The sequence below is a fragment of the Diabrotica undecimpunctata genome, chromosome 10, assembly GCF_040954645.1.
Source record: "Diabrotica undecimpunctata isolate CICGRU chromosome 10, icDiaUnde3, whole genome shotgun sequence".
In the NCBI taxonomy this organism is placed as follows: domain Eukaryota; kingdom Metazoa; phylum Arthropoda; class Insecta; order Coleoptera; family Chrysomelidae; genus Diabrotica; species Diabrotica undecimpunctata.
The window spans coordinates 15,869,090-15,891,246 of NC_092812.1; the positions used below are offsets into that span (position 1 = coordinate 15,869,090).

Here is a 22,157-nt window from a genome sequence, read left to right on the forward strand (position 1 = left end):
AACAATTACCATATCGGTATACGTATATATAAATATATATATATATATATATATATGTATATATATATGTATATATGTATATATATATATATACATATATATATATATATATATATATATATATATATATATATATATATATATATATATATATATATATATACTTGCAACTTTATTGATTTTAATTCGATATAAAATTTCTAAATTTGTTTCATTCACCAACTAGATTGAAGCTTAATTTCCTAAAGGATATATGTATTGCTAAATATAATCGTGTCCAAAAATATAGATCACTAAGTTTTTAGTCTTTATTCTAAAGCTATTTAACAATTTTCCACAAAAACAAGAAACTACTTTTAATCTTTATCTAATTCTAAATACAAATTTTGCCATCTTATTTTCTTTTAAAAGTTATTTTCACACACAGTAGTAGCTGTGTCTTAGTTTTTTCTGTATTTACCATCTTTGGGTTTTTGCCTTTGGTGTATCCTGAAACCTATTTTGTCTTCCTTTGGGTGTTGATTTTAGAGAAAGGGTTAAAAAATGGACATCCAAACAAAACAGAAAAATCAAATATTTCTGCGGATGGTTTAAAAAGGTTCTTAGTATTGAGCATTCAAATATAGTTGTCTTTTGTGCTAAGAAAATGTCTTATTTTTCTATTCTTATAAATTTTTTTTCAAATTCATTTGACCGTACACTGGTATTTATATCGATACCTTTTTGCCATAACATCGTAAGTCTCGTTTAGTAAATTTTACAGTACGGCAGTTTTTTCAATAAACGTGTTTAGAAATGTCCAATTGAAGTGAAAATTGGCATCCGGACGTATTATGATGAGTGTTTGAAGTAAAGTAATGATTTTTCTTCAAAATAGTTTCAGTTTTTTTGTAATTGGACTTACGTTACTTTGGAAGCATTAAAAATAATTTTGCTACTGTAGTTTTATACAAGTCCCACACTTACGATAATTTTGGTAAATTCAGAAATAATTTCACATTATGATTGTTATCGTAAGCTCAGCACTTACGATAAAAAGTATGTTTAGACGCAGCCTCATAAAGTAACATAAATATATATAAAAAAATACCAAAAATCATTTATTTAAGGTAATTTATTTGTGAAAAGTAAAAAGTACAATAGGCATTTAACTGAACAACAAATCGCTTTACTCATAAACTTACAAATAGTCATAATATCTAATGTTATTGCATGTGATATAATAAATGTGAATCATAGCTAGTCAGCAGAAATCTAATCTTGGGGCCCTTCATCGCTTTCGTCTTCCTCATCGGATTCTGCTAGCTTATATGGCGTAGCTGACGTTTTCATTAGCCTATATTCTTTATTCTTTTGAAACCTGAGAGGAATTATATTCTAGTCGCAGTGATCAATTAAGTTTTTTTTCTTTGCAACGGAAATAGACAATTTTTGAGACTAAAGCCGTTTTGGTTTTTTTTTTCCTTTTAATTCCATCGTGAAATTGATGCAGTTCTGGCCATTATTTAAATATTCAACCTCTATAATAATATCTGGGTTACCTTTCTCAAATTTTACATTTTTAATTTCACTGATTTTTTATAGGTTTTCCGTTCTTACATTTGAATTTACTCGGTTTTAGTACATCATCAGATATTTTTTTTTCCATTCTAAGAAGTCGCTGAAATCAATTTTTATTGTTTCAAATGGTTTAGGTTTGGTACGAGAGTTGGATATCAATGTACACCATTCTGATGGAGCCCATACTACGCGTTTTTTGATAAACCGCTCAATTGTTGCGGAACTGAGTCGACAGGCATATAAGTATGGCCTGGTAGTAAGTATCGCACACTGATTGATGTTATATTAACAGAATCCCTAAGAAAAGTCGGGATCATTAGATGCAACTTCTTGCAAATATTTGTAGATTATGGTAGATATTTCGTTACTGCCACGTCCTCTGTCACATTCTCCCCACAAATAACAAAACCCATTTTGGGTTCCACTTTCGTAAACTATAAGATTGTAATAAGCATACTTTATGGTGTAGTACAAGAGCAAATTGTCTCCATGTGGTGTGTTTAACACCTTCTGTACGTCGAAATTAGCACATAAAAATTTTGAATCTAAGATAGTTTTTTTTTTGATCAGCTAGAAATGAGTCTTTGCATTTTTCTTTGTTTTCCAAATGTTTTTCATGCAATTGCTTTGTTTCTTCTGTTTCCTTAAAATCTTTGTCTTTTCTCACTTCACATACTTTGCACTTATCTTTTTTCGGCAAGTGAAATCCGATATTAAATTCTTCCTTAAAAATCTTTCAGAACACTTACAGGGAAACGATACCGTTCTTAGTTATGCCATTTTCTAACTGTTTCTTCTTAAAATGTTCGTATAAGAATGATACATTACGAAATTCAGTGGGTAAAACATTCTGCTTCTGCTCTTTCCCAGTCTTGTTATGTGGAACATGCTTACCTCTCGGATCTATTTTGGAAAATGAGGCTGACGTAGAGTTTTCTTTCGTATATCTCAAAGTCATTTGTAAAATATCCGAGGTTTTCAATAAAAATTGTTGGCACACCTCGTGTTTCACATCATTCCACCTAATTATATACTTGTACGAACATTGTCTTCTGCTTCTTCCAGCCTCTTGTTTTCGACGTTTTATTATCTTTTATGCCTAAAGCAAAAGTAAAAACCATAAATAATTACCGAAAAAATTATTTTGTGGTACTTACGTTCTGATTCTGCGGCTATACACAGTGCACTAATAGATCGTAACGCACTTCGCTGCATCGTAAGTAGCAATTTTTGTACCACGTGACTTGCACCTTACGATGTTTTGGTGACCATGCGATGTTTTCACAACTACAAAATAGATTTGTTCAAATTTTTATGTGACTTACGTTACAGCAAATTCGGTTTTTTCTCCAAGACTATGCTATTATACCTTACGATAATTTTGCTGGGAGGTGCCTGGCGGCTTGATAGATACGATTCTTCAATAAAACTGTTTTCCCTAATTTTGTCACTTACGATGTTATGGCAAAAAGGTATCGATATTTTGTTTTTGTATAACTTGTTTTTACTATGATAAAATGTATCTTCTAATATCATGTGTATGTTTCGTTAACAATATATTGTAAAACTTGTAAAACATTGTAAAACTTTACCTAATTTTTGGTACATGATATAGGATGTAAAGTACCGCATGCTATAAGATGGCTGCTTGGAACAGACGTCACCGAAAGTGTGACTTTTCGCTACTACGTCAACGGCTGAAGGTTAAATATTCGAAGCGCACTTTATACTCTTTGTTAGTAAAACTACATTTATAGTAAATGACTATGTGAGAGTAATAAACCAATAAAAAAAAATATACATATGCTTGGAGAAAATTGTTGTAGTGTAGGAGAGAGAATTTGTGTATTTTTATGTGTTGAATAATATAAATTTGAAATGAGTTTAAAATTACAATAAAATTATATATAATTTCCAAAATTTACCCCAAAATCTATATTTTAATTGCTGTGTTTCCATTAAAACCTTGTTAGTAATCAGTTGTGGAGGAATTTTAAAAATGTTGATATTCACAAAACCTAACTTTTTGAACACAATTTTTTTGAAGTGGTACTATCTTTAAAATGGTTATTAACAAGAAAAAGTAAAAGCGTATATATCATACATATGTGTACTTACTTGAGTTTGTATTCTCGTAGTAATTAACTCAGGTAGTAAATCTAGTTGTTCTTGTAGTGCTATCAGTTTTTCTTCCATTGTTGTTAATCTATCTTCTACGCTGTCTTGTCTTGTGCTCATGTCTGACACTATTTCATATACAGTATTTTGTGTCTTAAAGAAAACAAAAAGTTTATATATTAAAAAAAACACTTTACGTTTAAGAGTTGTTTGATAACCAAAGAATAAATACTGAAGAAGAAATATATGTTCCACAAATAGTAAAACGAAAGTGTTATGAATATGAACATTATTTTATAATTGTAAATATAAAGTACTTATGTAATTAATTGTCTTTTGAAATTATGTTTAGGGATAAGTTCACAGTAGACTGTTCTTCTGTGGTTTCTACAAAAGGAAAATTTTTTTTTACGGAGTACAGTTACGAAATATTTAAATTAATAGTAAGGACTATTTAAGGATCTGGTCAAAATATTTAACTTAACAATTCGTAACCTACAGTGGACGCCAAATTTGACGAACCAGTGTACAAACCAGATTTCGTTTACTTAAAAGTCGACACGCCCACTTATACTTTAACACTTTCACTGCTGATGTCACGCATGCGTGACTTCAAGTTGTTTTGCCAGGTGCTGACGACATACTTGCGTGACATCTGACCAGTTAAATTTAACAGAGCATTTTAAATACAGCGTATGCAGCAGATGGTTCACATCTTTTTAGCGTGTTACTAAGGCACAAAGTATTTAAATATGTTTGCTGTTTTCATAATTTCCCAATGAGACGGCATTCGCGACGTTCGGAATTCGGACATGCTAGAGTAGGGGATGCGCGGTCAAGTCAGTCACGCGTTCAAAGAATTCGATCCAGTGTAATTCTATTGTTGCAGTGGAAGGTTGGTTGTCGGCTTATTTATTTTGTTACGTTCGCGTATAGACCGTTTTGTCTTATTAAAATGGCGGACTCTATGCCGGGACATTCAAAATGTAAAAAACGTAAAGTACTGGTGAAAAATCCTAATAAACTAAGTGAAAGTGAGATGTTAGCTTTGTTATATGAATCTACTGACGAGGAGGACTTATTTAGTAATCATTCTATTGGCAGTAACACTGATTTTGATTTCGAGGGCGTTTCTTCTGAATCCGAGGAGTATTCACACGATGATAGAGAGAGTAAGTTTTTATATTTTATGTGATAACAATATTATTAATTTTTTTTATTGTTACAGTAAATGAAATGCCGATTTAAATCCAAGATGACGTTCCCAACGAAAACGAAACTGTGTTAAAACACTAATTTCCTGACTGGACAAATATTCCTATGAATATGAAAGATTTTATGTTTTCGAAAACAAATAATGAACTTTTGGTTCAACCAGGTGGCAATGACCCAATTGATTATTTTAAAATGATATTTGATAACGACATTTAGGATTTAATCGTTAGCCAAACCAACTTGTATGCAGAAGAGATATTCCTTTCTAAACATATACGAGAAAAATCAAGAATTACAAAGTAGAAGCCAGTTTCACGAGAAGAAATGATAAAATTTGTTGCACTATTGATTCACACTGGAACCATTAAATTAAATAGACTCAATGATTACTGGAAATCTCGTCCATTATTTAATTTAAAATGTTTTTCGGAGCATATGAGTAGAGATCGTTTCCTTATCATAATGAGGTGCTTACATTTTGCTAGAAACCCAGCCAGTGGAGAAGAAGTTCAAGATCGATTGTACAAAGTACGACCTATAATAACGTTCTTCAATAATAAAATGTCTGCTGTTTATTATCCTGGAAAAAACCTTTCACTTGATGAGTCAATGGTACTATGGCGTGGACGCTTGGTATTCCGACAATATATCAAGAACAAGCGTCATAAATACGGGATAAAACTCTATATTCTTACAGAGCCAAGTGGTTTAGTTCTAAAATCTTTAGTCTACACTGGAGCCCTGGATGATGCCGGTGGAAAAGGCCACACAACAAAAGTAGTTTTACAGCTACTTCAGGAATATTTGGACAAAGGACATAGTGTATACATGGACAATTTTTATAATTCTTATGAACTTAAAATATTAACAAATCGAAGTACTTACTGCACTGGAATAGTAAATGTGAGAAGGAAGCATAATCCCAAAGACGTTATTGAAAAAAAAACTAAAAAAAGGTGAGCGAATTGCTTGTTTTTCTGATAATATTTTAGTTGGTAAATGGAAGGACAAACGTGACGTTCTTTATATCTCTAATGAATTTGGAAGTGAAATGACGGAATTTGTTAATAGAAGGAATAGACCCAGAGAAAAACCTACTGCAATTTTTAATTATAATAAGCATATGGGGGGTGTCGATCGGCAAGACCAACTAAACTCTTACTATCCCTGTGAAAGAAAATCATTAAGGTGGTACAAGAAGTTGGGCATACAATACATACACTTGATGCTAATGAATTCGTACTTGCTACATAAACAATTTGTTTTACGTCCGATGAGCCTTTATGACTACCGACTGTCAGTTTTGGAAAAACTATTAAACATTGGGATGAATAACAAGCTGAGGCCGACAATTAAAACAGTCCACATTATTACTAAAATTTTGGCCAAGGGCAAACAAGGAAAAACAGTAAGAAAGCGATGTAGAGTGTGCTCTGGCAAGAAAATCCGTAAAATGACGCTTTACCACTGCCAACAATGTACAGAAGAGCCCGGATTATGCGTCGAATGTTTTAACGATTACTATACCTAGGTGCGCCCGACACGCATGCGTGACATTGATAAAAAACAACTAAACTCTCTATATATGGGCTTCAGTTTAGTACTAAAGCAATTATAAAGCCCAAAACATTAAAATTTTTAGAAAAAAAATGCACCCGGCAACTCATCTATCATAGAAGTCAGCAGCGAAAGTGTTAAACCTTATTATGGCTTACTTTCAGTAGCGTAACTACTTGTTAGTAACGATTGTACATGTACAGATGTAATTGTTTGTTTCTTGTGTCTATATTCGCAAAGTGACTGGTGATTTGGATAATCCAATCCAGGATAATTTGGATTTGTAGATCCGTGATATCAGGACAAAGTCGTGAAATAATATTTAATGTATTATTTAACATTTTGATAAAACACAAAAAGAAGGGGTTACTTTAGAAGATATCAAACGGCAAACTTCACAAGCAACAAATAAAAATATTATGTAGTTTATTTATAATGGAACGTAGTTTTCAATATTCTTATATGAGGAGCCTAGAAGCCAAGGGGTACAAGTGCAATTTTAAACAAAATGGAGTTAAGTGCACTAAGTAGTTGCTATGGAGTCAAATATTTTTGTGGCAAAGGGATACAAGCGTATCACTACACAGTTCTGCAATCTAGCGGATAGTATAAGTACTACCTCAAATATCAGCTGTTTTCCTGAGAAGCCAAGAGGTACAAGCGCCACTTGTACCCCTTGGCCTCCAACTGACTGTCATCAGAGTTGTTTGTTGTTGAATGTTGTACACGCTTGTCGACACTGTTGCTGTAGTATCTTTTAATTCAAACTTTACCCATATTATTCTACGATAGTTGGCAACTTTAAGAGTAAAGCAACTAAAGTTTTGTTACCTTAATCGAAATGGACATCGCAAGTATTGGAGATGAAGAAGAACAGGAGTCTCAACATAACCTCTTTATCGGTAAGTGAAAATTCGGTAAAGCCCATAGTTTGTGTTTATAAAGGCTATGAATCAGATTATTATCAGGTAAAACTAGCTCATGTCTTATTTTTTCAGACGACTGAGATGCAGATTCTACATACCAGCCTCAATCTAGTGACAGTGACAGCAAATCCGAAGTAGAACCTGAACTACCTAAACCAGGACCATGAAAAGAACATAACAAACACCCCGGTAAGAAGAGGCTGAAAAGGTCAGACAATTGGGCACTGGTACGTGCAAAGCAGGTAAGAAATGAAGGGCACCTTTATACTGACAGAAAAGGAACAGTGCATTGAGCAAAGCGTATGGAAGAGTTTAACCATAACTATAGATACGGTTGTAATACAAATATCCCTAATGACAAATGCCAATCTATTTTTGACAGTTATTGGGGATTTGGAAGCTGGGACCTTCAAACTTCTTTTTTATGTTCTTGCATTAGCCTTCCAGATCCTGCAAGAAAAAAACCTAATGCGAGCTATTTAAAGAGAACAAGCTGTACTTACATATTCGAAGAATATAGAGTATGTAAGGTTTTTTTTATGAAAACCCTTGATGTCAGTAATAAACGAATTACTAATGTTATAATGAAAAAAATGACCAGCACAAACTCGGCTTCTCACAAGGACCAAAGAGGTCGTAAAGCTCCATCGAATAAAACAACAGATGAAACCATTTACTTAATCAAATACCACTTAAAGTCGCTTCCTAAGTACAGTAGCCATTACTCTAGGATTAGATCTCCAAATGTGAAGTATTTGAGCGTAGAACTGACAATGAAAAAAATCTACACTTTGTATGTAGAACTGTGTATGGAAAGAAACGTAAACCTGGCGAAGGAGAGTTACTATAGGTATATTTATAGTTACTGTAGGTTTTATATATTTTATATTTAATGCAATTAGTGCAAAACAATAATGAGATTATCAAAACGTGTTTTCTTAGCATTAGGTTAAAAATATAATCCAACAATACAAGTAAGAAATATATCTTAAAAATATTATATTACCTTGGCCATATCTGTTATAGTATTGGCATTATCCATTAATTTACGTTGGTCCATTTTTACTTTTCTTAACCTACAAAGAAAAACAAATGAAATAATTTGCGGTACTTAAACAGTTTGATTATTATTATTTGGAGCAAACTTTTACTAAGTTTATAAGTCTTACACGAACACATTGGATTATCCAGATTTTTTAAAAGTTCTATAGGAGGTAAAGAAAGAAAATGTATTTCAGGACAATAATTTCTTTTGTATTTCAAGTAATCTATTTCTATTTTTTGTTTACTTGGAAAACATTTCTTTACATTTCTTTAAAATACTTTATTCAGAGACCAACTATATTACAATACTGTAAACGACTTTAAAACAAGGACAACTATAAACTTCAAAACTCGAATACTACTGTTATTTAAACTCTCAACTTTTTGTGTTTATGTACATTTTCTAAAATTCCAGACATTATTAGACACTTCGGAATTTTTCGATGACATCTCGATCATTCTAGATTTCTTTAACACGTTGAGTGCCAGATAAGACTAACGTGGTCTCGTCCATGGCTGTGTGATACCAATGTGGACTCATATGCAGCGTCGAAACATTTCATTATATGAAGCAGCGTTGATCTCGTTATATTCATTTAAATCAATGGGATCTTGAAACGTATGGCCTGACGGACCAGTTGCTATATTTGCTATATTACCGTTGTGGCACCCTACAGCAATGTGACTTTTTTATTGTTTTAAATAAAAATTATAATTTTTAAAGGTTTCTATAATTTAAATTTATTTATTTACTTACAAAGAAGTACATGTACATAAAAATAAAACTTTACTCTACATGAAAACTTAAAATAAAGGGAACAAGGGCTTTGGTATTTTATATTTTCGTTGCGTTATGCTCTACAAAAAACAAGATATACAGTAATGTTTTTTACAATTAGAGCACTTCAGTGAACTTTGTGGGGTTTTTCTTGAGACCTCCTTGGAATCCGATTGTTCAGAGATCTTCGCATAACAAATAACGCAACGTCTTTTATTAGCTCGGCCAACATCTTCCAGTATATGTTAGGCTTCCTCGGACTCTTCATTATTTGGCGTAAAATCTTCACCTTCTCGCAATAGTCCCTTTACAACTTCCTTTCTAAATTTAGTAATTGACATATTGACATCGGCTATTTCTTGATGAGCAATATAAGCATTTACACGACACGTTCCCGTTAGGAGTTCCAACGCCAGCTTTCTGTACCATTTTAAGCTTCGCCTTAAGGAAGTATTATAGGCTTTCACTTGATCGGATAAATCAGTAAATGCCTTAAGTACATTTATTATAATCTATAACTATTTTTGGCTTCAAAATATCTTGTCATCTTTGCTTCACTGAAACCATCTCAGCCGTGTTCTTAGTAATTAGACACAGAACATCGCGTTTATCGCGCCATTTTTGTACCACAATTCCTTCCTTACATTCAGCAGCAACCGTTTCATCCTTTTTAAGTTTTTTTGAATAACATCTTTTGGGTTGAATTTTCGGTTTACACGTAATGTTCCTACAAGATGGGTATTTTGCTTTAATAATTCAGTTGCTAACATGCAAGAGGTATACCAATTATCCGTGTAAAGTTTGCATCCTTTGTATAAGAGCTTGTCCATTAGATCTATGACAATTTTGGATGGAACTGACATTTGCTCGTTTTTGGATTTTCCACAATATATACTAAAGTTATAGGTATAACCCTTTTCAAGGCATAACTTGAACAACTTATTGACACATTTATGGCATTTGTTTTTGATATACTGTAAAAACTTTAGCCGTCCTCTAAAGGGAACTAATGTTTCATCGATACATTTATTTTGTGAAGGTACAATCGAGCTCTGAAATGTAATTCTCAATTTTTCTAATAGTTCAGTCACCTAAAAGTAGAAAAATAATTAAAAGATCCAAAAAAATTATTTTTGCCTATTACTATTAAGTTTATGATATCGTCATTTACAAACAATTTGTAAAAATCGTATGGAATTTTATTGTACATAGTTTCATACAATTCTGGTCGAAATCCAGTACCATTTTCGTTTGCCACAAAATCAAATTTCTTTAGGTAATTGCCACTGACTGGCTTCCAGACATATGTAGCATTAGTAACTTGTTGGTCCTCTTCTTCGTCACTTGATGAGAAAACCTGCATTTGTTGAATAACAGCTTCAATGGTATCTGCTATATTATGTTGTGGTTTATTGACTGGTTGGATAATTTCACTAGATGTCGATGCACCTAAGTTCACTTCGTGTAAATTGGCAGTGCGTTTTGAGCCACATATTTTTGTTAAAACTTTCTTCTTCTTGCATGGCTGATATTCTGATGAATCAGAGTCAGACTCGTTCTCCGATTCGGGTTCAAATTCATCTGATGTTCCTTCGGGTTCAAAATCGTTCACAGCCTCTCGTCGGAAAAACATTCTTGCAATACCTTTTCTAAACGTTGCTGTTCTTTCTCAAAAATAGACATCTTTACTCACCAAAACGTCACGTTCGCGCCGTGACGTAAACCTTTGCGAGTCGAAATCTGTGAATATACGAGTATTACATCAGTATGGTGTGGTGACACATTGGTCCCATATGGCCCGAAAGCAAAAATTGAAACTCAGAGGCCGCTTGAGACCAACGTGTCACCATTTTTGTTTTTTTTTTGTTAAATTGCAGGTTTTTTATTTTTCAATTAGCATAAAAAGTTATTTATGGTTATTTTCATTTAAAAATTGACAAAAAAAAATTTTTTTTGTCCATAGTGGCACTCAATGTGTTAATACCTCTTCTTTTTCGTTAAGGGACTTTTTCTATATAGAGTAAATCTTACGGAATTGTCGTACTGCTCTCTCCTTTATAGTTATTCGCCTCGAATAAGTGATCTATTCTTCTTCTTCTTCTTAAAGTGCCCTCTCCTCAATGGAGGTTGGCTACTACAATTTTAAAATCTTCTCTATCTTCAGCTGTTCTTATTAGCTGTTCAAAATTTAGCCCTGTCCATTGTCGGATGTTTCTGAGCCACGATAGTCTTTTCCTTCCTAGGCCTCTCTTTCCCTCGATTTTTCCTTTCACTATAAGTTGGGCATATTGGTACTTATTATTTCTCAGTATGTGGCCTAGGTATGATGTTTTTCTAACTTTTACTGTGTTAAAAAGTTCTCTTTCCTTGCCTATTCTATGCAGCACTTCTTCGTTTGAGGTATGCGATGTCCATGAAATTTTGAGCATTCTCCGGTAGGTCCACATTTCAAAGGCCTCCAATTTATTTACGGTTGATGTTTTTAGGGTCCACGTTTCAACTGCATATAGAAGAGTCGACCAAACGTAGCATTTTGATAAACGTAGTCGAATTTCGAGTTTTATTCGAGAATCACAAAGCAGTTTTTTTATTTTTTCGAAAGATTTTCTGGCCTGTTCTATTCTCGATCTTATTTCTAGATCAGGATTTAGGCTGCTATCGATCCAACATCCCAGGTACTTAAATCTATTGACCTGTTCTAAAATGTGATCTATTAGCGACCGATTAAAGAGAACGGGGTGGATGAGTTCCATGGTATGGAGCTAATATCTCGATATAAACTACCTTGGGTTTACTTCTAGCTGGAAACGGAATGCGCGCGGTCGGTTAGATCGTTTATTTTCTGCAGGACGATGTACGGGCTTTCTCAGTTTCGTTGAAATTTCGGACAAAGTGCTTTCTTACGTGTGGGATTGTATAACCATACTGTGTCATCTCTTTCAAAAGGTTTACCAGCAGACTCTCCAATTTTTTTTCCTAATTTTCGATATACGTAGGGATGAACGTTATTCTTCGCTTTTTGATTATCAGCGCAAACCGTTGGAAGGTATTGACAAACAGTTCTATTATGTCTTTCGACCATTCCATCTGATTGTGGATGGAAATGCGTAGGGTGAGTTTCCTTAATATCCATGATTTTCATTAATTCTTGCCATAATTCTGATTCAAAATTTCGCCCTTAATCAGAATGTAACTCTAAAAGAACTCCATATCGTGATAACATGAGTATTATGAATACTTCTGCTACTGTGTTCGCCGCTTGATTAGGAAGAGGGGAAATTTCAGGCCATTAAAAAAAAATATCCACTGCGACCATTAAGTACTTGTTTTCTCACTCTGGCATCGGAAGTGGACCCAGAATATCCACTGCAAGTCGTTCAAAAGGCACTCCGGGAAGATATTGTACCATTTTACCACGACTTTTTGTTCAAGAACCTTTTCTACAGTTGTACAAATCGCACTTATTACCCTTATATCCTACATCTCGGCGACAATAGACACAGTAAAATCTGTCTCGAACTATGGCAAGTTTTCTTTTAACTCTAAAATGCTCTCCAGAAAGGCTGCTATGAAGTTCTTTTAATACAATTTTAATGTGTGATTTTGGCAGTACCACTTGTTTATACTCCACCGGGAGTTTCCTACTTCCAATATAATAGACCATTGGAAAGATACAGAGATTCCCATTGAGCCCAGTACGCTTTTATAGTGCCACTGTATTTGATTATTTTTTGCCAAATAAATCTTACTACATTTTTAAGCCGCCATTCTTGAATGCTTTTTAAGTAATTTTCTTTGTCATGACTCTTTTTAAGGTTTTCCAGGGAAGTCTTGATCATTATCTACTTCCTGTTTCACTGGTTACCTAACCAAAGACACTAACCGAATAACTGTTGTTCTTCGGTTATGTTCTCTTTTCCTTCAAGTCTTTTACAGTACTGGCATTGGTTTGTAGGTTTTGCATTATTTCAAGTTACCTTATTCTATTTTATGTTTACTAATCGCTAGTTGCCTCTTCAAATGAGTAACTTCAGATTTGCGAGTATCTTTTTCCTTTCTGTGGTCAGTTGTGGAAAATCGATTTCTTAGAGACCTATAGTTACTAGTATTTCTAGTAGAACTAGGTAATGGGTTTTTTGATGTCAATCTAGGCGATCTTCTGATCTCATTTTTTGGTTCTTCTTTTTTTGCTTCGGATCAGCGTCTACAATATGTTGTAAATATGCTTAATAACCTGGAATAAAATAAATTGTTGATTATCTGAGGTAGTGACTTCCTCATTTTCTCGAAATCTTATTTCTTTTAATTTTGGGTGAGATCTGGAAATACTTTTTGCCGCTTCATACTACTAAGCTAAGATTAGTGCTCGATTTAGCGTTTGGCGATGCTGTAATCGAGGAGCTTGTTCCATCTTGACATTTTGTAGTCCATATATGAATGAATGTATACTAATTTGCTCCAGAAAATTTTTAGGTGTCTGGAGAGAGATATAACTAAGTATATCCTGGAAAAGAAATTGCAAGATAGTTGCTGCCTGTCTTTGGAGAGAGGCTACCAAGGAACCTGCCATTTCTTGTCCAGTCCATTCCATTTGTTCTAGTTACAGCTTAAAATTGAATATGGGTGGTTTTTTAAATTGTGCTAGCTCTAACTGTGCCTGGTTCAACTATGGAAGAGAATGAAGCTGTTTGATCTCATTCAATATTAGTTACTGAAACAATATTAGATAAGGAAGCTTGGGTATTCATTTTTCTTTCCAACTCAACCTTTCTAAATTAAATTTCAAATCGTTTTGTTTTTGTTTTATTTTATTTCTTAAATCGGTTTTTAAATTACTTTGTTGTTGTACTATTTGATTTTTTAAATTATTTTTTGCACCAATTTTTTTGTTGTACTATTTTATTTTCTAAATTATTCTGTTGTTCTTCTAATTTAAATATTTTTCTAGTAATGTGACTTATCTCTAATTTAAAATTTTTATAAGTTTTTTGGATAAACTATTTATAATTTCTACCTCTACTTTTCTACGGCTCTCCTTCTTCGCTTCCTCTTCTTGCCTACGCTTCTCCTTTTTATTTTCCCTTTTCTTTTCCATTTCTTTCTTACGCTTCTTCTTCAGCTCTTCCTCTTCTTGTCCTGGATTCTACTTTATCTCCCTACGCTTCTTTATTTCCTCTTTAAGTTTTAAAAACAATGCGGGGGGTCCGGACGTATCCATTTCTTTATTTCACAATTATTTAATATCTCTTCAATCTCACCGTTGTTACCAATGTTACACTTCTTTAAAATACTTAATTCGAATTACAATTTTTAATACAACTTCAACTCAAGGACAACTATAAAGTTCAAAAACTCAAATACTACTCTTATTTAATCGGTCGATTGCGTTCATATACATTTAATGATATTCGAGACCGGTCCTAAACATGGTACTACAAATTGTGTTTACATTTCAGTCCCGAAAAATTGTCTTTTCTAAAATAATCTATATCGAAGTAAACTTAAACTATAGCAATAATAGTCCAAGAGATAAAGCCGAAATTTTGAACTGATCAGTAATATGACATTTCTCTATTGGAATATATTCATTGTAACTGGGTTAAGACTTTGCCTTAAGGCAGACGCCCCTCGTGGTACAGAGGGTAGCTATACAGGGATGAAGTTGTCATTTTTTTCGGAAAAATTAACGATCAATAATATGGCTGAAAATTTGCCCAGAGTAAGATCTTGGTATAATTAGACGAAATCCCAAAGGGCGGACGAGAGAGTGGATACATAAGGGGTGGCGGACAGGGGTGAAGTTGCAATTTTTTTGGGAAAAATTAAAGATAAGTAATATGTCCGCCATTTTCATGGCTCATTATTTAGCCCCTAAAAACTCTAAATCCAAAAGGGCGGACAGCTGGGTTGGTACAAAGAGCCATAAAACGGGGTCAAATGTACCACTTGCCTGCGCATTTTAGGTCTCGGTAACAATTTTCAAACTGATTATGATATTTTTATACCGATTGATTTGAAAATTTGTATGCTCACTTCTGTTACTATTCTGAAAAGCGTCAAGTAGTAGAGTTTTCCTCAAAATTTTCCAAAAAAATTTCCGTAAATGAAAATTTTCGTAATTTTTTGAGGTAAAATCTAATTTGTAGAATCCTTTCCTTTTTCTGTAAGTTATACCATGATTTTTTTCCAAAAATTTTCAAACGATTTTTCCGATAAGAAAAAAAAATTAGAAAAACTTTTCTAAAACATTTGATAAAACTCTAAGTCATCGTCTGAATCTTTTATAGAATATTTTGTACTTTTAAAATGATATTATGATAATGTATTTTTTTCAAACTAAAGTCATATTTACTTTACAAATCACATTTTTTTCTTAAATATAAATATTTTACGAATTAATTTTTAATTGAATAAATGTTTGATAGAATGAAAAACAGAAAAAAATTATTTTCAATATAATAATCAATTGAAATTATCTGATAATTGACAAAAATTAATTATGAAACCGGTTAAGTAATTTTATTAAATTAAAGTAATTTTATAATGTTAACTATTGAATATTTTCAGTATAACAAATAGTAATTTTACTTATTTTTTATTACGTATATACGTATATATATTTATATACGTATGCGCAGAAAACTCGAAATATATAAGTTTCTAATAAGTATGATATCATCATCATAAGTAGCTCGACAATCGGTTATGGAACTTGGCCTGCTCATAAAGACGTCGCCACTCCTGTCGATTCTTGGCAACTTCCCTCCATCTTTTGACCCTTAGAATCTGTAGGTCTTCTTCCATATCATCAATCCATCTCCTTCGTGGTCGTCCTCTGCTTTTTGCGCCCTCTGGATTTTAAAATGGTAATCTCTTCGTGTATTCGTGATCTGACATCTTGGCAATGTGTCTAGCCCATCTAGGTCTCTGCACTTTAACGAATTTCACAATATCTAGATCGGTGTATTACTGATATAGTTTAAAGTTGTATCTTCGACGCCATAGCCCATTTTCATTTACGGCCTCAAAAATCTTTCTAAGAATTTTTCTCTCAAAAATACCAAAAAGTTTAATATCATTTTGAGATAAGGTCCACGTTTCAGCCCCATATATCAAAACCGGTCTTATTAAGGTCTTGTATCTATCGAGCTTTACTGCACGTTTTATTTTTTAAATGTTTCTGGAGACCGTGAACAGTTCTGTTTGCTATCGCTATGCGTCTTTTTATTTGTCGCTTGTCGTGTTTGTTGCGTTTACTAGCGATCCAAGATATGTGAATTCTTTGACTTGCTTAAAGGTATGGTTGTTAATTTGAATTCTCTTTTGGATATTTCTAGGGTTTTTAAAAACCAACATATATTTCGTTTTCTCCTCGTTTACCAGTCCTAATTCACTTGCCGCGTACGCAAGCCTTGTAAATTACTGCACCATGTCTCTCAAACTTCTGCCCACTGGAACTATATCGTCAGCGAATGCGAGAATTTGCGTTGATCTATTAAAAATAGTTCCATTCATTCTACTATTTAATTGTCTGATTGCCTTTTCCAAGGCACTATTAAAGAGGAGAGACTCCAGCGCGTCCCCCGTCTTAGACCATTATTAATGTCAAAGAAGTAATAGTGTTTTCTCTTTCAATTCTAACCCAAGATCCCAAAGTCCATCATTGCATTATATAATGCAGTTCTTTTCACACTGTCATAGGCTGCTTTGAAGTCGACGAAGAGATGGTGTGTATCTATGTTATATTCTAGTGATTTTCTAGAATCTGCCTATGTGTTTGAATTTGATGTGTAATTGAATTTCCAGCAGTAAATCCGCATTAATATTGAACAACAATATCCTTTGTAAAATGTTTGTCTTTCAAACAATACATTGCTGAAGATTTTATACGCAGATGCTAACAGAGTAATGCCTCTATAGTTCTTACACTTCAGTTGATCACCCTTTTTATGCAACGGATATATTATTCCCTTTAGCCACTCTTCTGGTACCAATTCAATCTGCCATATAAGTACTATTAGTTTATGGATTACTGCAAAAAGTTGATCACCAACTTTTTTATATATTTCCGAACAGATTTCATTGATTCCTGGGGCTTTATTGTCTTTGAGTTTTAGGATGACATTTGACACTTCTTCTCTTGTTGGATCTTCACTGTGTAAATGACATGTAAATGTAGATTTTGTTGATTTTCTATGTTGTAACCTCCTTCAATATCGTTTACATTTAGATGTTCGATGAAATGTTGTACCCATCTGTTAATAACTGGGTTTTTATCATGTAGAATTTCACCGTTGATTTTACAAATTTTTAATCGTGGTTTAAATTCTCGACGTCTATTATTTAAGGATTTGTAGTATTTCCTCGTTTCATTTTTATCGAATAAATTTTTTATCTCACTGAAAGTGTTTTGTTCGTATTCCCTTTTCTTACGTCGATGGATACGTTTTTCCCCCATTCTATAATATATATATATATATATATATATATATATATATATATATATACATATAATATAATCAGAATATATTTCTTTTTGATATTCCTTAATTATAATAAAAAATTAAGACGAAACTGTTGTGGTAAATTTGCACCCATTTCGGTATTTAATGTAAGTTTTGACCATGAGTTTATAAAAGTTAAAAAACATGTAGTTATAAAATCTCAATGTTAAGGGTATGGGTAAACCCGTTTTTTTTGGCTTCAATTGTATAGAAATCATCGCATAGAAATTTACTTACTTAGGCATACACTAAAAAATACTTACGCATAAATTGCAAGTAAAAATTTTCTTTGGTGAGTCCTAACTCTACCTGGATTAACTCTTTTCACTAGCCTTGTATGTTTATAAATCAACCAGGTTTCACGTAGGACATTCGCAGCTGCATTTTTTAACTGAAAACCATATTTATAGTTAAAATAAATAAAAAGATAAACAATTCATTAAAATTTTCTAATGAATCCAAGTAAATTTCTAAATATTTGGCATAGTTATCTATACAAAAAATTCTGATTTTGTTCACATTATAATCGAAGGGCCACAGGAAAGAACGATCAGACTCCATTTTTGGTTGGAATTTAGATATTGGGGCCATATTTTAGCTTTTCTTAGCTAAGGAAAGAACCCAAGCATGGTTTCGTTTGTACAATAACGATCACCGTACAGAAGATAATAAAGGGGAAAGATATAAGCCAACGGAGAAGAACGATCAGGTTCCTCGCGCTGACGGCTAATAACGATCAGATTCCGACGACCTTGTAATTAAACGTAGATTGTCGTTTGCATCTATAGCATCTTAGCGTCAGTTCTATTCTGTAATCGCTAAGCAAGCTGCTAATGTTTTGTAGTTTTCATTAGTTTGTTTTTGAGAAAATTTATAATGTCAAGTGATCTTAGTGATAGTGATATATCTAATGGAAATAATCAGCCAGGTGAAGTTAAAAAGCGGAGAAAAACCGGCAAAATAAGTGATGTATTGAAAAAATTACGTGCCACCACTCACGAGGTCGGGGAAGACTGTAAGTGCATTCGTTACATTTGTTTTCAAGTCATCCCTTCGAATGAAAGACAACGATTAATTTCTCATTTTAATGAGTTGGGGACTACAATGCTCAAAATAAATATTTAACAGATTTTGTCACGGTTATACCTGTTGGTAGACGGAGAAGCCAAAACCCTGAAGCTGAAGCAAGTTTTAATCAATCTTTTTTATAGCTATAGAGTTCGGGTAAATGTGAGTGGCTAGTTACAAGATACTGTTGTTTGCTATAAAGCAGTTTTGTCTTTACACGGCATGACTAATCGCCGTGCTCAAACCATAAAGAAAAATTTACTTGAATTTGGCGATGCTAAAGAAGATGGTCATAAAAACAGACATAATAAGTTGACCGATGAAACAAGAACAATGGTAATGAGCTTTATAGAGTCCCTGAAAGGTAGGAAAGGTATATTTACCTGCAGAACTTAATACAGCCAAATTTTATCGAATGTTTAATGAATCACACAATAATAATAAAATAGGCTACACTACATTTCATGAGATATTTGTGAGTAATTTCAACATATCATTCGGCTACCCACGTAAAGATCCATGTAGCTCTTGCGACACTTTCAAAGCTAACATTGCAACTACGACAAAGAATCACGAAAAAACGATACAATGGAAGCCATAACGATTGATTACCAAAAAAACCTCCCCTCTCCTAACTCAACTTCATATCATTTAATATTCATGTACTGTCAAATGCAACTTCAGTGTTTTATACGTACGACGAAAGTGTTGCCCGAAAGGGTGCCGATGATGTTTGTTCTATGTTGTAACATTTTATTTTGCATGTTTTGGACTCAAACATACGCCATCTAATAATTTTTTGTGATTCGTGCGGCGGACAAAACAAATGGCCTATATCTTACAACTGTGGTAGTTCCCTCAAAAAATCAGGCACGTAAGAGAAAATTGAAACCTGTTCCACTAAAGAAGCTATATAATAAACCTCTGCCTATTAGGACTGCTAAATTGCATGGTTTATTGCACCTAACACAATTCCTGACAAACCCTGAAGCGCATTCCTTTTACCAAGGACTAGTTCCCGATGCCGGTAGGAATGAAGGTAGTGATGTGAAATTTGTCGACGATCCACCAATCGACATTTAACGCGCAAAATAGATCAGAGTCCAGCTCCTTAATTACAAATTTGAAGATTTCAAGTACATATATAATTAGCATACATAATTATATATTACATATATAATTATCAAAAATATTATAAGAATGGTAGTCGCCGACGTTCCGTAGGGATATGGCACTCTAAGAAGAAGAAGATATAATTAGCAAACTATTTTATTTTTCATTTTTGTATTAAAAAGTAATAAAAAAGTATAGTAATAAACTGATAACTAAACATTTTGTATTTAATTTTCCTGAACCAAAATAAAACTTTAAAATTCGATTTATACAAAATGTGAGTCTGATCGTTCTTTCCCGTGGCCCTTCTCTAAAGCATAAAGTAGTAGAGAAAAAATATTTAATTATATTGTTATTCTTGCAAACTTTTATAATATCGTCACTATTTGCTTTATTCCATATAATGTATCGAGCGATTATGACTTGTCCCTATGATTTGTTTCTTGGTTTTATTACTTTTTTTACGCTATATCACATCGCTACTACAGCCTTGTGTTTTGATTGACTTTAGGTCTGGCTACCGCTAGAACAGTTTAATAAAAATTTTTTGACTGCACAAAGAACGCATGTTTCTGTAAAGCACAGACAAAAAACGTTTTAAAACACTGTTCGCGCATACAACGAACAAATCTATTTTAAACCTTTTTCAACCTAGAGCTATTATTCGTTTTGTTTCCAGAATGCACACACACGGTGATCAATCCTGCCCCTAAGGAATATGTGTACAGTGTGTCCGTAAAGTATGGAATAGATTCGATATTTCCTAAATGGAAAGCCTTTTTAAAAAAATCTTAAACACGTCGATTTTTAAATTTAATGTTCTACATTTTACATAAAATTTCATTATACAAGGTGATACACATTACAGTGATGACGTCATCGGTTCGTTTTTTAACTGTAACACCCTGTATTTTAGGACAATTTTAGATCGATAAAAATGAGCTGATTCCAAAAAAGTAATACTGGTTGTCTAACGGATATAATTTGAAAGATATGCACTTAGAAAATTATTTTTTATTGATTTATAATATTAATAAATTATAAATAAATTATAATGAATAACTTGAAAGTAATCCAGTAATTAATACATGACTTAATCTTAAATGTTCGAATTGTAGCCTTTGTTGTATTTGACAGTAACCCAAACGTTGTACAAATTCTTGTAGAACCTTGTTTATACTTTCTCCATGTTTATCTCCTTGTTTATAAGTCTCCAATATTTGCAGGTTTCGTTTTATAAACAACATTCTTTAAATGACCCCACATAAAATAATCCAAAGGATTGAGGTCTGACGACCTCGCTGGCCATTCAATATGTCCACGTCTTCCAATTTACCTGAAAAATTTCGTTTAGGTACCTTCGAATATCTAAAGCATAATGCGGAGGCGCACCATCCTGTTGAAACCATAAACTTTTATCAAAACCTCCAAGATTAATAATTATACTGGGGAATAAATTAACTAAAGTAGATACGAGATACCTACTTAAAAACTGAAGGTATGCTGGCCCGTTTAAATTACCTTCGAAATAGTAGGGTCCAATGATTTTATTTCTTACAATGCCAGCCCATATGTTTACCTTTTGCGGGTATTGTGTATGATGTTCTCGCATTCAGTTGGAGTTTTCTTTTGCCCAGTGTCTACAATTCTGACGGTTGACCTCGCCATTTAATTCGAATGTAGCCTCATAAAAAAAAAAAATAACATTTTGAACCAAGAGAGGGTTTCGGTGGTTGCTATCCATAATTATTTCGCAAAATTGTATTCTTTTATCTTGATCATCCTCGTTTAATTCCTGTACAACTCTCATTTTACTTACTTTACTTACTTTTACGTACTTTGTGTACCATTGTTTTGCAAACATCGAGATCACTACTAACCTTACGAACAGAAGTATGTGCATCTTCTTCAAAAGCACGTAGAACATCTAATGTTGTAATATAATTTACAGAGGGACGACCTGATTTGCGTGCATTTTCAACCGTACGAGTTTCTCGAAATTTCTTTTCAATCTTACTTACTGTTGACTGTGTGATGGGTATTTCTGGATATTTATCATTAAATAAATTACACACTTCCATCTGAGTTCGCGATTTTGCAATTGATAATAAATAATTTATTTTCTAAGCGCATATCTTTCAAATTATATCCATTAGACCCGAGTATTATACTTTTTTTTTAAATTAGCCCATTTTTATCGATCTAAAAATGTCCTAAAATACAGGGTGTTACATTTAAAAAAGAGCCGATGACGTCATCGCTGTAATGTGTATC

At 33.0% G+C, this 22,157-nt stretch overlaps 1 protein-coding gene across 2 annotated transcripts in view; it reads right to left on the minus strand.

The window, feature by feature from the left end:
• The window catches only part of SK (small conductance calcium-activated potassium channel), a 975,882-nt gene that overhangs the window by 64,664 nt on the left and 889,061 nt on the right, over positions 1 to 22,157 (minus strand). For both annotated transcript variants that reach the window (XM_072546075.1, XM_072546076.1), the window contains 3 exons: positions 17,966 to 18,093; positions 8,383 to 8,452; positions 3,679 to 3,831 (listed from right to left, as the gene is read on the minus strand). In XM_072546075.1, the coding sequence (XP_072402176.1) occupies positions 3,679 to 3,831; positions 8,383 to 8,452; positions 17,966 to 18,093 (351 nt within the window). The remainder of the gene's footprint in view (positions 1 to 3,678; positions 3,832 to 8,382; positions 8,453 to 17,965; positions 18,094 to 22,157) is intronic.